This window comes from Carettochelys insculpta, chromosome 2 (genome assembly GCF_033958435.1).
Source record: "Carettochelys insculpta isolate YL-2023 chromosome 2, ASM3395843v1, whole genome shotgun sequence".
Classification (NCBI taxonomy): domain Eukaryota; kingdom Metazoa; phylum Chordata; order Testudines; family Carettochelyidae; genus Carettochelys; species Carettochelys insculpta.
Window position 1 is genome coordinate 164,910,554 of NC_134138.1, and position 15,572 is coordinate 164,926,125.

At 42.2% G+C, this 15,572-nt stretch overlaps 1 protein-coding gene across 3 annotated transcripts in view; it reads right to left on the bottom strand.

Annotated features, from left to right (window-relative positions):
- Window positions 1-15,572, bottom strand: part of MOCOS (molybdenum cofactor sulfurase) — a 373,921-nt gene that overhangs the window by 329,419 nt on the left and 28,930 nt on the right. For all 3 annotated transcript variants that reach the window (XM_074987969.1, XM_074987970.1, XM_074987971.1), the window contains one exon: window positions 2,184-2,273. In XM_074987969.1, coding sequence (XP_074844070.1) covers window positions 2,184-2,273 — 90 coding nt within the window. The remainder of the gene's footprint in view (window positions 1-2,183; window positions 2,274-15,572) is intronic.

The window sequence follows — 15,572 nt, forward strand, 5'->3', positions numbered from 1 at the left end:
TATCAAATAAATGAATTGGAATAGGTATCTTGTACTTACATTTCAGCATAAGGCATGTGAAGCAGTAGAAATAAGTCATTGTCTGAATGACCTTTTAGATTGTAGCGACTTTACTAGTGTTTTATGTAGCCTGTTGTAAAACTAGACAAATATCTAGATGAGTTGATGTTCCCCATGGAAGACCTCGGTGTACCCCCAAGGGTACACATACACATGGTTGAGAAACACTGGTTTAGTTCAATAGGTTGCTTTTCTCATCTTTGTCCCCTTCCACTGACGTAGTGTGTCAGTGAGATCCAAAGATGGGCCAACTGCATTCTCAAGTGACAAAATAAGTGATGTCTCTCCTGGTGGCCATCGTCACTCACTATTTATGACTGTGATCAGCAGCATGAATAAAATCCTTGAAGCCATCTACAGATTAGGAAAGGTGTCCTTCAGCTCATGAATGAACTGGAGAACTTAGAACAGAGAATGCTTCCAATATTTATCATATAAGATGGATGTTTTCCAATTCAGCACAGGAGGTCTTTAGCATTGATGTCCAAGCATTCCCCATGTGTAAGCATCTGTTGGAGTTCTGTATGAATGTTCTTCCATCCACCAGCAACTTACTAAGGTCAGACAAGAGAAAAAAAAACCAAACTCCAGTCTTTTCACCGTGTGTCATTTGTCCTAATCTTTCTTTGAAGGGCACTGGAGCAGCATCAACAAGAGAACAAAAAAACCTCTCTTTTGAATTTTTCTTCCAAGCTTCCCATCTCCTAATTTCTGCCCTCACAAGCAAACTATCTCTTCTTCTGATGAATAACAGTTTCCCTGAAGACAGGCTCAATTCCTAAGCTTCCAGCCATTTTTTTGGCAACAATGATCACGTTTTCAAGTCCATTGCTTCTTTGGGCCACAATGAAATCAAGGCAGTGGCAGAGTCTATAAGCCCTTGCTTTTAACAACATTTACTTGGAATAATATATCATGCCAAACCACAACCAAGACCAGAAATTTGAAATGAGAAGATCTCATTTGCCAGGCTTTGCACCTCATGTCAGACTCCAGCCTCAACTTTACTCAACAGCACCAGTCCTATTGGGGCATCATAAACCTCAGACGCTTAGTACCTCACTGGCCTTATGCTGGCAATGCAGCTCTCCCAGCAAGTGTCACTTATGGGCTATGAGGTCAGATCTGGAACATCGCCCATGAGGATCTTATACCTAATAGCTGATACTGAAAATGGGAATTCTGTCCTTTGCTCCAAAGAGAGATACTGACTCTGAAGATGATGATGCTTTCATGTTGAGGGAATGGCAGCCACAAGCAATTTTCCCTCTAATTTCTTCCATCCATTTGTGGAATACATTTTTATGTGTACCAAGGCACGTGTGAACGTGCACCACCAATGTAAACAAAAATAAAACTAGCTGTGGGCGTTCTGCTCATCAGCTTTGTCTGAGAAGTATCTAGGAGCAGATCAACGGAAATTCCATCCCTCTGGCTAATCCAAAAGCTAGCCCTTTGAAATCTCAGGGAGCGGGTCCCAGTTGATCATTTGTTATATAAGGCCAAGATCAAAGGCCCAAACCATATAAAGGAAAGACTGAACTATTCATGATGGTTCTAGTTCTGAATCTGAGACTGTCATAACTCCTAACCACAGGGAAAACCCAGTTGTGGGTTTTGATGGAATGACTCCTACCTGGGCCTGAAGTTGAGAGTTGGAATCACATATGGCAATCTTTTTAACAAGCATGTAGGTTATTTATCATTTTTAATATGTTTTTCCAGTAACGCTTCACCTTAAGAATAGATGTGCTTGCTTACAAAGAGGTGAATAGTAACTTAAAATTGTGAGCGATTGTACTGTGCATGGCCTGTAGAGTTAAAGCAAAATGCAGATGCTGGTCTTTGTTGGTGATCTGGTTTGCTGAGCATCTCATAGTATAGAGATGGAGCTGTGACATCCAGAAAATAAATCTGGAAGAAAGCCATGAGACACACATCTGCCCAAGAGAGGTGACAGTTGAGAAGGTGCCATTGTGCCAAACTGTGACAAAGACCATCATGTTTGTCACTTGACTTCTGAACTATAAAGAAAGCAAGTACTCTTGCAGTAACAGTAAACACATGACATGGGCCTATTTAGATTAAATCTTAAAACAATGAGAAAGTTGCTCAGTACTTACCATAAATATTTTTACTGAGATCATCAGTGAACTTCTTAAGCAGACTCTGTGGATAAAGTGTTGTTCCTGCATGGTCCAGGTATATCATTCCTAAAGTTAAAAATAAATAAATAAATAAATAAAAATCACTACATTAAGCTTCTTCAAATTAAATTCTAACCTCCCATACAGACTAAATTTAGCTAACTCAAGCACAAGTCACTTCAGCAAATTTAAAAACTACAGGATATACCACTGCGAGAGCCCATTTCATCCAAAAGTTCACAGGTTTGACTTCTTATTTGTCCAAGGAGCTTGTGCAGCAGCCATCACTAAGTGCTTCCCCAGGAAGTTTTTAGCTCATAAGCAGTGACACACAGGAGAGCTAGCACACTTACAGCACTAAAGCGACTGTGTAGCTGCGCCACCTAGTGCTAAATGAAGATGCTATCTATTCTAATGGGAGAGCTTCTCCTGCTCGTATGGCTGCTCCACTTCCTCAAGAGGCAGGGACTATGTCAATGGGAGAAAGTCTCCCCTTGCCATAGTGCTGTCCACCTTGTGAGGTTGGTCAGCATAACTGCATCACTCAGGAACGTAGACTTTCCACACCTCTGAGTGACATTGTTACCCCAGCTTAGGTTTGTAGCGTAGCCCACAGAGAAGGGTGCTGCACATATACAAAGTTTCAATCATCTGTTTGAAATTAAAGTTACCTACTTTAACACAGATTCTTTTGCTTTCATCGTATTTAGTTTGTAAACTCTTTGGGGCAGAGACTGTCTTCTCATTCTATGTCTGTACAGCATCCAGCACAATAGGATTTTGAGTCCATGACCAGGATTTGTAAACCCAAAATCCTTGGCTAATCAATAGTCTCAAAAATTAGTGAGGCTTGATCATTGTTCATGGGAAAGTTTAAAACTTCCTTAACCTAAATACAAGAAAATTTAAGTTTCAATTATTTAAATATTTCTTCCCACTTTGTTGCAACTAAGTCCCGATTGATTTACAAAATCTTTTTAATATTATTAGATTGCTTTAAAAAAAAGGTTTTTCTAATGAAAAATATCTAACTGGACACTTTAAAGTCTTTTCTTTCTTGTTTGGCCATTTCTGCTTTTTTTAATTTTTGACAATTCTTCTTCTATTTCTTCACAGCGTTTCAGCCCCATTGCTAGTCTTTCATCTCACGTCATTTAAGTATTTCAACCCATTTCACGTTTTAATCATGATTAATATGATTAAGATTAGCATTTAATAAGTATTTTAAAAGCTCTTTCCTTTCCATAAGGATTTAAGGCTCAGTTGAGCTCTTAACCAGAATTCTTGACGCTTGAAATATATATTATGATGGTGCTACAGCAGTAACTCTGCAGGTGAGGATGTGAGATACTTTCAATTATAAAAGCAATTTGGACACCCTTTGTCCCTCTAACTTCCTGTGCCAAAGTTATTTTAAGTTAATCAGGAAAAGAGGTTTTGAAAAGTTTCAGAAAAAAAACCAGCAAGTTTTTCTCTCTATATCCTGCTTTGTTGTTGTTTTTAGCTCTGAAAAGTCTTCCCTCTTTCCTTCTTCTCTCCCCACCCCCCAAAAAAGCATATTTCAGAGTTATCTGAACAACATAAGAACGGCTATACCGGGTCAGACCAAAGGTCCATCTACACCAGAATCCTGTCTTCCAACAATAGCCAATGTCAGATGTCCCAGAGGGAGTGAACAGAACAGGTAATCATCAAGTGATCCTTCTCCTGTCACCCATTTCCAGACTCTGACAAACAAAAGACAGGTACACCATTCCTACCCATCCTGGCTAATATCCATTGATGGGCGAAGCCTCCATGAATTTATCTAGCTCTTTTTTGAACCCTGTTAAAGTGCTGGTCTTAACATCCTCTGGCAAGGAGTGCCATGGGCCTACCAGGTGCTGTGTGAAGAAAAACTTCCTGCTGTTAGTTTTAAACCTTCTACCCATTAATTTCATTTGGTGACCCCTAGTTCTTGGCTAGTTCAACCAAAATCAAAATATAGCATAATTACTAACTGACACAGGTATATAGATAAAGTGTTATAGGAATGCAACCAGGATATTTTCATTTTCATGCAGGAATGATGTTCATTATTCCCAGTCTGCTGCATAATAGTGCAATATATTTTAGGATGTGAAATGGCTGCTGGCACAGGCTTTTCTTACTTCCACGGGCCCAATTCTGGCCTGAAACTCTGCCCCACTCTGCCCTTTCCCCTAGGGCCCCACATTAGCTCTACCACTTCCTCCCCCACTCCATCCTATTCACTCTCTCATCTATGCTCTCTCCCAAGCCCCTCTACGAGCCACCAAACTGCAGTCTGGAAGTGGCACCACTCCCTATCAGCTGTTTGGTGGCAGGCCCCAACCCCCCATCAGTTATGCAGGGGCAGTTGCCTATATACAGATCCCCAATCAGCTGATGAGCTAGGGTAAAGGACTGCTGCGGTTGGTGGGTGCTGAGTATCTACTACCTCCCTCCTCCCAAGCAGGAGCTCCAATTCTGCAACACCCAGCTATAGCTACTGATTTGTCCAAAAAGGTGGCTATAAGTGAATGTTAGGACACTTGTTAAGACATCAGCAAAACAAGGAATCCTGCTGACAAGAGGAAAACCCATTCCATGCAGAACAGAAACTATGCTCTCAAAATTGTATTAGAAGAGTTTCCTTGGATAAAGACTTCAGACATGGGTATTTAAGCTGTTTCATTCTATGGCTAACTATAGGGCTGACATCATTGCTCCATTAAAATCAATGGCAAAACGCCATTGACTTTAAAAAGGAGCCCAGGGTTTCACCCCAGAATGAATTCTGGAATAAGCTTACAGGAAGTTTGACTGAGACAGAAACAAATCAATAACTGATAAATATGTCTTTCTTTTCATCTTTAACGTTTGATGATAAACTGAAGATAGTAAACTGCATTTAATATTCAATCTTGACTGAAAAATTTTATGTTAATTCAGATTACATTCAACAAGTATTGCCATTATTGAATTTTATAAAACTTTATTTTTCTCTCTATTTCAAGAGATTTGCCTATTTCTAGATAGATAACATTAGTCCCACATGCATAACAGTCATTCAAAAGCTAAAGGTGTTACGGTAGAGTCTCATGATTCATGAACTTAATGTTTGCAAATTCAATTATTCGTGAGTGGTGGAGCAGCCTCTTCCCCTGGGGCCCCCAGGCAGCAGCACCAGCAACTGCCGCTCCCCTGGGGGCCTCAGACAGGAGCGCCAGTAGCCACCACTTCCTCTGGGGCCCTGGGCAACTGCCCATCCATTCACAAAAAAATCAACATTCGTGAGGGTTCTAAACACAGAACCCTCATGAACGTTGAGACCCCAGTTGTATTTTATTTACATTTTTTCCTCTAAACAACATCTTCTATTTTAATTTTATTAAAAAAACTCATTAACCAAACAGATCTGTTATCACAAACTGGATAATTTAGTTCTCTCTAATTCCCTGTGGTACACAGCATACAGTCTCTCAGCAACATAGATCTATACTGTTTATGAAAATCATCAACAAACAAATAAATGTAATTTGTATTGAGCCCCTCTCTTTTACCTGGTGGGAGAAAATTTAATACCATGTTGCATATAATTCGCATCAAAACTATTTTATTTTGAATGTGGGTGAGGTAATTTATTTTATTGGGCCAGTATTTGTTCATGAGAGAGAGCTTTTGAACTTACTCAAAGCTCTTATTCAGGTCTGAGAAAACAACACTGCATATTTTGAATGTGTAATTTATGACAGTTCCAGAAATGTGTTGATCATTTGATGAAACCTGCATTCTAGAGGAAGCGGATATGTCCAATTGTCTAAAAGGATTAATTTTTAACTACCAGTTCTGAGAAGTTGCTCAGCAAAAGTTTGTGTGTAGATAGTTAAAGGCCTACATCTCAATATAGCTGCAAAATTATTTTATGTATGGAGTTCTTTGAAACTGTCTATAATGGTCTTTATTATTTATCTATTCTGTTCATTTACTGAAATTAATCTCTCTTGAAAGAGAATAGGTTATTTTTCTACAGTAAACTTTTTCACATCCGGCAGCCCCAGGTCCAGGAGGTTGTTGGATATGCAAATAGTCTGGATAATAATGAGTTATATCTAGCAATGCATAACACTAAAGAAAAACAAGATTAGATATTAAGAAACAAACAAAAATGTGTGCAGAGTACTTTATTTACCAACCACACTAGTATTGTACACTGCAAATCTATACTGGACTACTTGTATTTTCCTTCACTATACTGTACTTACAGAAAAAGTAACTAAAATTTACTTATGGTAAAAATGCCCGTTATTTGAGAGTTTTGGGTGACAGAGTGCCGGATATGAAAGTTTACTGTTTTATCCATCCCCACTCTTCATATTACTTAAAATACAAAACACACCACACACAAAAAGCCTTCCCAATGGGCAACAGCTGATAAGAATAAGGGGATTTCAATGTCTGTGGGGTTCTTTCAAAAAGGAACCCCGTATAGATGAGCTGCAGGCAAGTGAAACACAGTTCTTTTGAAATGCCACGGCCAGCAGCATGCTAATAAGCGCTGAATATTCATTTCAGCGCCTCATTAGTATTCTTTAATTTGGCCAGTTGCATGGCCATTTCGAAGTTTTTTGTAAGCATAGACATGATCATTGTGTGTAAATGCTCCACAAGTTTTGTCTACAAAACCCCACTTTTGTCTACAAACTCTCTAGTGTGTACATAGACCATGTGTTTATCTATTTTATCCTCAAAATGGAGAATAAAAATTACGTATTGGCAGCTCGGTTTTAAACTTCACCTGTGGAAGCCCAAAGGCACAATATTTGTTCACAGAAAAACAACAGAAAAAAGCCAAATAACTAAACCTAATAATACTAATAAGAACAATTCAGAAATGCAAACTACTGGAAAATTACTGGTAAAATATTTCTAATAGCTAATTTACTTTAAATTGGAGAACATATTATATTTTATTTTACAATTAAGCCTTTGCATGTGGCAAAGAAAAACGTTTTGAAGATTTGGAGACTCACAGCCATAATACAACAACTCAAACTGTAGGCAGTCGGGGGCATGGAAAGGGTTAACAGGAGCTGTAGGAGGTGTTACCAAATGCTCTTGAGCTGGAGTCCCAAGGGGAGGGACGGGTGCTGGATGCTAGGTCTCAGCAGATCCTGAGCCCCAGACAGTTTGCAAACCTACTCCTCCTCAGCCAGGTCTGTAGCATGGTTAGCTGCAACAGGCAAATGGAACCATGCACTGGGGACATGAAACAGGCAGGGAGGAAGTAAAGATGCTATTTCAGATTCTAGAAGGAATGGGGGCAACTGTAATTGTGAATCCAGGGCACCTGAAAACTTTAGGATTTTTGTTTGTGTGTTGTTTATTTCAGATGGTAACTGAGAAATTAGCCAACAGAAGCACTGGATCTAATCCTGTGTAAAGAAAGAAAAAATACATAAAAACTATGAAAGCCAAAAATTTACATTTATATGTAAATGTAACACAATCAGGAGATGATAGAGCAATATACTCTCAATCCTAGGCCTTGCGGTATCAGTTTTGGAGCCTTAATAAGACATCAGAAGCACATTTGATACTTTGTCCATTATCTTTCGGAGAGATAAATAAAATTAAAACAGGCTACTTACTTTCTCTAAGGTTATGTCTACACTAGCCCCCTTCTTCAAAGGGGCATGCTAATCAGCTCGAGCGGGGAATAGTAATGAGGTACTGCGAAGAATATGCATCACCTCATTAGGCTAATTCTTGCCGCGGCAACTTCTAAGTGCTCTGACTCCCAAAAAATGTTGGTACCCACAGTACACAGCATGCCAGTGCTTCGATGTTGCCATGGCGAGAATTAGCTTAATGAGGTGTTGCGTATTCATCGCAGCACCTCATTGTTATTGCCCACTCGGGCTGATGTGCTAGCGTAGACCATACTCTGCATTACTGCCATTAACTACTCTATTTCAGTCAACTGTTTTCTACTCCACAAAAAATGTATTTATTTTAATGTTAACGTTTTATTTAAACAGTTTTTAATCTTTTATTAATATGGAAATTAATTTTTCTAACTATTTTAACATTACTAATTACAATCATGAGGGACCTATCAATTTCACAGCCATCACAAATCCATCATGGACGATGAAATAAGCCCTTCCCTGTGCCATCCGATGTCCCCTTGCTCCAAAGAGCACTCCAGCGAATGGGGCTCCTCGATCTAGTTAGGCTGGGGAGGAACAGGACCTGTCCACAGCTACCTGGAGCAGAACTACTGTGGGGATGGAAATGGAGAATACCAAACCCATCTCCAGAAGCCTTCTGCAATGGCAGGCAACTCTACACTAGTGCTGCCTTCAGAGCCTGACACAGCACAGAACCGATGGTGGCAATCCCAAGACCCCCCTATAACAGATTTGTGATCCCCCCCCACCCCCCGCCAGCCCACAATCCCCTTTCGGGTCACGACCCCCACTGTTACAACCCTGTGAATTTTCACATTTTAAACCACTAAAAACATTAAATGTACCCATTTTGAAGCCCTTTGGCTGTGAAATTGACTACGTAGGGCCCTAACAATCCTGTATTTCTGGTTCTCAATCTTTTTCTTACTGAACTCTCCCGCCGTGTTTTAAAAATTCCCAGGCCCACATATGCCACAAGGATTGTTCTGCATATCCAGTAACTTAAAACCCAGAACTGGCATTAGGGGGTTAGAAAGCAGGGCAATAACCCAGGGCCCCATGCCACATACTTGGGCTTTGGCTTCAGGCCCCGATGGTGATGCTCAAGCTTAGGCTTCCTGCCCTGGGAAGCAGTGAATCTAATCAGGTTCATTCTGGGTTCATTTTGGTGGATCCTGAATATTACTACTATGGAGCCAACAAAAGCTGGTGGAGAACCACTGATGTATGTGACTCACTAATATTTGACTCCTTTTGATGACAGCTGAAGCCCTCATCCACCTCCCACACTATTAGTATCAGACTTGGAACCACATTTATTTTTTGCACCGATTGTAAGTTACCTGACAGATAAAATTGAAAATACAATTTGAAAACAAGCAACTTTCATATGTACAGTGTCTACAGGTGTACGTTTAGCTACTTTTTAGTTAAATGGGTCGAGACATACTAAATTTACATTTTGTATAATTATTTGATTTTATCACTTGAAATAATGAATGACAAAGCAGAATACGGTAATAAAAGCAATACAGGTTGAACCTCTTTAGTGTGGTACTCACTCAGTGGGCAATGTCTGTAATCAGGCATGAGTTTAATTAGTGAGATGAGCACTTATCGTGGGTGTCACCAAGTTTTCTATAGCCCCATAAAGTTTGTTTTCAGTCACCAGCCTGGCTCTCAGTGTTCTGTGCTGTTATTCAGCTGTAATTTACCCCAAATGTCTTCTAAGAGCCCAGTAAGCAGCAGGAGTGTTGGTAATGTGCTAGACAACGTTCACCAGTGACAGATGATGTAGGGAAAGCTAAAGTACTTAATGCTTTCTTTGCCTTTGTCTTCACAGACAAGGACAGCTCCCGGACTAATGCGATAAGTGATGCATTGTGGGATGAAGGTGGACAGCCTTTGCTGGGGAAAGAACAGGTTAGGAGCTATCTTAAAAAGCTAAACATACATAAATCCATGGGCCCGGACCTACTTCATCCGAGGGTTCTGAGGGAGTTAGTGTATGTCATTGACGAAGCCTGGGCTGTTATCTCTGAAAAGTCATGGAGATTGGGAGAGATCCCAGATGATTGGAAAAAGGCAAAATGTAGTGCTCATCGTTAAAAAAGGGAAGAAGGATGATCCAGGGAACTATAGGCCAGTCAGTCTTACATCAGTCCCTGGAAAAATCATGGAGAGGCTCCTCAAGGAAGTCATTTTGAGGCACTTGGAGGAGGGGAAAGTCATCAGGAATAGTCAGCATGGATTCATGAAGGGCAAGTCATGCCTGACCAATCTGATTAGTTTCCACGATGAGACAACTGACTCTGTGGATAGGGGAAAATCAATGGATAATTTATCTGGACTTTAGCAATCTTTTGATATGGTCTCCCACAATATTCTTGTCAACAAGTTAAAGGAATGTGGATTGGAGAAATGGACGGTAAGATGGATAGAGAGCTGGCTAGAAAGTCGGGCCCAGTGGGTAGTGATCAATGGCTCGATGTTGGGATGGCGGTCAGTTTCTAGTAGAGTACCCCAAGGTTCAGTTCTGGGTCCTGCTCTGTTCAACATATTTATCAATGACCTGGATGAGGGGTTGGATTGCACTCTCAGCAAGTTTGCAGATGACACTAAGCTAGGGGGAGAGGTTGATATGCCGGAGGGTAGGGACAGGGTCCAGAGTGACTTAGACAAATTGGAAGACTGGGCTGCAGGAAATCTGATGAGGTTCAATAAGGACAAGGGCAGAGTCCTGCACTTGGGCCAGAAGAATCCCAAGCATTGTTACAGGCTGGGGTCCGACTGGCTCGGCAGTAGTTCTGCAGAAAAGGACCTGGGAGCTGTAGTGGATGAGAAGCTGGACATGAGTCAACAGTGTGCCATTGTAGACAAGAAGGCTAATGGCATATTAGGTTGCATCACGTTGCCAGTAGATCCAAAGAAGTGATTGTTCCTCTTTATTCAGCTTTGGTGAGGCCGCATCTGGAGTACTGTGTCCAGTTCTGGGCCCCCAATTATAGGAAGTATGTGGATACACTGGCGACGGTCCAGCGGAGGGCAACCAAAAAAATGAGGGGTCTGGAGCGTATGACCTATGAAGAAATGTTGAGGGAATTGGGACTCTTTAGTCTGCAGAAGAGAAGACTGAGGGGGGACTTGATAACAGCCTTCAACTTACTGAAGGGAGGTTGCAAAGAGGCTGGAGAGAGGCTGTTCAGAGTGGTCATGGATGGGAGAACACAGAACAATGGTCTCAAGTTGCAGTTGGGAAGGTCCAGGTTGAACACTAGGAAAAACCTTTTCACTAGTGGGGTGGTGAAGCATTGGAATGGTCTACCCAGGGAAGCAGTGGAGTCTCCATCCCTGGAGGTGTTTAAGTCTCACCTCGACAAAGCCCTGGCTGGGCTGATCTGATAGGTTTGGTCCTGCTTACAGCAGGGGGCTGGACTCGATGGCTTTTTTAGGTCTCTTCCACCTCTATTGTTCTATGATTCTATGACCTTCTATGGCAAATTCTCTCATTCGGCATCCATCAGGTCCTGAGGGTGCCAGTCTAGAGAGGTTCAACCTGTAGTAATAATTAGTGCAGTCAGGACTGGCTAGGCATTTTAGAACTCCCTATTCAAAGAATTACAATTTAAGGATCAGAGAGAAATAAAGTTATAAAGTTGAACAGACCAGTCAAAAACAAATATAACAGTATTATTTATAATCCTTAGTGAACTTTGAAAGAATAAAATTACAGAGAATATACACCACAGTTGTGTTATCAGGCACTTCACTAACAGGAAAGCTGTATAAACCAGCATGTCTAATCTTCATTGCAAGGCTGGTTTGCATGGGGCCAGCAGGCTCCCTACCTGGCTCCACAGAAGCAGCAATATGTCCCTGCTGCCCCTAGGCGGAGGAACAGCCAAAGGGGCTCCATGTGCTGCTCCTGCCCTCCCCCCCCCCCAGTTCTAGCTCCTCAGTTCCCATTGGCTGGGAACCATGGCCAATGGGAGCTGCAGGGGTGGTGCTGCAGGCAGAGGCAGTGTGCCACAACCTGGGAGCAAAAGAACACGTCCCCATTTCCAGGGAGCTAGCTGAGGTGAGTGCCTCCCAGGTCTGGTATCCCTGAAACTCCTACATCACCCCAGTCTTGTGGCCCCCTCCTGCACCACCAATTGGAGCCCTCAAGCCCTCACATGCTTATTCCACTTAACTCTTAGTCAGCTGGAATATTTGACTAACCAGCACCACCCCTGCAATTCCTCCAACACGCCGGATAACAAAGCTTTCCCTATATATACATGCATTGCACATTTTGACAACAGGTAACAAGAAGTAACAACAACAAAAACCCAGGTGTGTGTGTGTCTGTGTGCACACACTGTGTTTCTTAAACTGAGCACTCAGGGGGCTTGAACACTTGCTCAGTACAGCGGCAGATGCTGTTCCCGCTCCTGAACCAGAGGCATCAGCACAGACAGGCTCCTTGTCCCATACCCCAGCTCAGTGGAGACCCATGCAGGCACATCCAACTCTCACATCAGGCGAGCTCCCCCAGGGCCCTATCAGCTATGGATCAGCTTCCTAAAGAAGCAGAGTCCAGGCGTGGCAGGAGCTGGGTGGCTGGAGAGAAGCTCCGGGAGGCTTAGGCAACTGGGTCCTGCAGGAGGGAGGGGGGTGCAGGGGCACTCCATTTAGCAATTAAAATTTTGGCAGAAGAATAAGGGGGCACTGCACTTCCTGAGTGCTACCACGAGTCACCTATGCTGGGGGAAGGGAAGAGCTACAGAGGGATTATGGCAAATTTTGTGGTGATTATGGCTCCCACAAGGTCTCCACCCAATCCCCATAGTGCCACCTCTGGCCTTCACCTTCAGAGTATCTGGAATACGTTTAGAGTAGCTGGAGGCTCCACAATGTAAAATTAATTATTTAGACATGACTTGGACTGCAAAATTTTAACATGAATTTTAAGGCCAGATGGATTTACTAGATTACCAAATCCGACTTCCAGCATACTACAGGCCACAGAATTTCAGTCATTTACACCTGTATTAAGCCTAATAACTTGTGTGTTTAGCTAAAGCATAACTTCAATCAAGACAGGGAGACTTTATGGAAGACATCACCTGGTGAATTATCTCCAATGAGAACATTTTAAATTTACAATATGTGGGTTCTTCCTCTTTACAAAGCATTTGTTCTTGCTGTTCCTTAGGCTCAGCACATAGCTATTACTTAAGTAACAGGGCACACCTTCCAATTATTCCTGCTTTGGTGATATCTGGCCTCTCTCCATTCATCCCTGCCATTTTCCGTGACAACCATACATTTCTGGGCTGTGACTGACTACGGCTTTCAGAAATCCTCCTCAATCTGTCTGCAATAACCATGGCTGCCCTAAGTTCTAGCCTTTGTCACTACATTACCCCATTAAAATAACCAAAGTGTCTTTGGTTATATGGTTATTATCACAGAACCGTCCAGCTGTTATGCAAATTCTTGCAGTCCGATTGTTTAATCGCTGTCTGCCTATTAGATTAGTGGGAAATATGCAAGGGAGAAAGAAGTGCAGAGCTATATAAGCAATGCCAGCATCCTGAATTTTGATTGGCTGATACAACTGTCATTTCAGTATACACACACAAGATTTTTATTCACTACATTGACACATACTGAAGCCCTGGAATGCAGAGTATGTCAATGACAAAAATGTCAACCAAAAGCAGCATGAAGCAGACAATATGAAAACCACTAACGCGAATGCCAAACAAAGCAGAAGCCATAAATAGAGGTAGGTAGGTAGGGGAAGGACTCCACCACAGGGACTGAAAATAATTAAAAAACACAGAAGTGTTTTCTACATATTAAAGTTGGGAAGGGTGTGTGAGGCAGATGATTCCATTGAGTATGCCTAACACTCTTTGGACAGGGTGGCAAGTTTTGGGTGCAACCCATGAAAGGACTCAGGCATGGCAATGCTGATCATTATGGCACCCAACAAAACATAGGAACATCATTGTGACCCACAAAAGCTGAGTTAGGTGCCTTAGCTTCCTATAGGATGCATGGGGGAGAGAGGCAACAGACTGTAATCCAACCTGCTAGATGTCTTCCCATCTAAGCTAGTCAGTGAGAGACATGGATGGGTTAAGGCCCACATTTTATCATCAATAGGCACCAAAGGCCAGGCGGCAGGTAGTGGACTGCAAGTGTACACAAACTGGAACCCCTCTCTTGGCTAAAGAGGCTGCCTAGTTTCCTCTGACAATGAGTTACGTTAGTGCCTTGGTCCACACAAGATGGCTGAAGGAGGAAGAGGTTATAGTGCTCACCTTATAGTGTCTATGATTAGCACACTCACCCAGGGTCTGGGAGAAACAGGATTCCCCCACCACCACCACTGCCCTCTCTCTAACAGTGATAGGCCTAGAGCAAGGGAGAGGGAATGACTCTTGGCTGATGGGTCAGGCACCCATCTGAGAGGAGGAAGTCCCTGGGCCAAGTCACCCTGATGCAGTCAATCCTTCATTATTTATCTACAGTAGAACATCAACCGGAGGGATTTAGGGAGCCTCACATCAGAATATCCCTAGGTGTCTCTCCTCTTCCAATCCCTTCTCCTCCGCGGGCAGACAGAGGGAATTGGAGCTGGGTCTCGCACATCCCAGATGAGTTCTAACCACTAGGCTAAAAGGTATAGGATGGGCATCACCACCTGCACTGTCTCCTCCTGCCAGCTTTTGAATGGGGGCTGATATAGTAGGCAGGCTACTTGGGGGTCATTTTACTTTGAAAGCAAGTTTAGGTGGCTGCAGGCTTTGTCTGGAGTTTTGTGGATCACAGGGGAGGGAAGGCGAGGGGAGGGGGAGGAACTGGAGGAATTTAGGTGTCTAAACCTGTGTTTAGATCCTAAGTAGCTTCACGAATTCCACCTCTAATAACTGGACCTTCATAGTTGATATTGTGCATATTACATGCACAGCAGGAATGTATATATCCGGATAATTAAAGATGTTGTACGTGATAAGCCGTTCATTAAACTGGTTTGAAGAGAGGAAAAGAACACTACAGCATAAGGCTTGGGATTTACTTTCCCATGATGTATTCTGGGTAAAATATTTAGCACATACTAACCAATCCTTATTTGTACTTTCCTTTTAGGCATTGACTTGGACAAAAAAATATCAAAACCAGAATATATTCTCTGTATGACCATGTGTCTTTTATCTAAAATACCAGTTGCCCTACTAGACAAAGTGCTGTCTTTGTTCTCAAGCCTATGGCGGGGAATTCTTCAAAAGACCACAAAAACATAAGCTATTACGTCACCCACCTTGTCTAACAAACAGTGTGGTTGCCACGCCTTAGATGCTGAAACCTGGAACAGTTATTAGGCAGATAAAAGAGATTGTGCCAAGGAACAATCTCTGATTTAATTGCTGTCAGGCTCCGTTAAATAACTGAGTAGATATCTGTTGCTGTGGGGGCAGTTCCAGGTTGTATTATAAGTGAAAGTACAGAGTTCGTCAATTTTACTGATTAAAACTCTCCTTGATTGCCAAATGCTAGTCTGAGTTGTCTGCATGCAACACTGGTATCAATATTTCAAGGACTGCTTCAAGTTACTAGGCACTATGCAGAAGCAGCATTTAATTAATGTAATTGGGTTCAGGTTTTCAGACTGGTTATA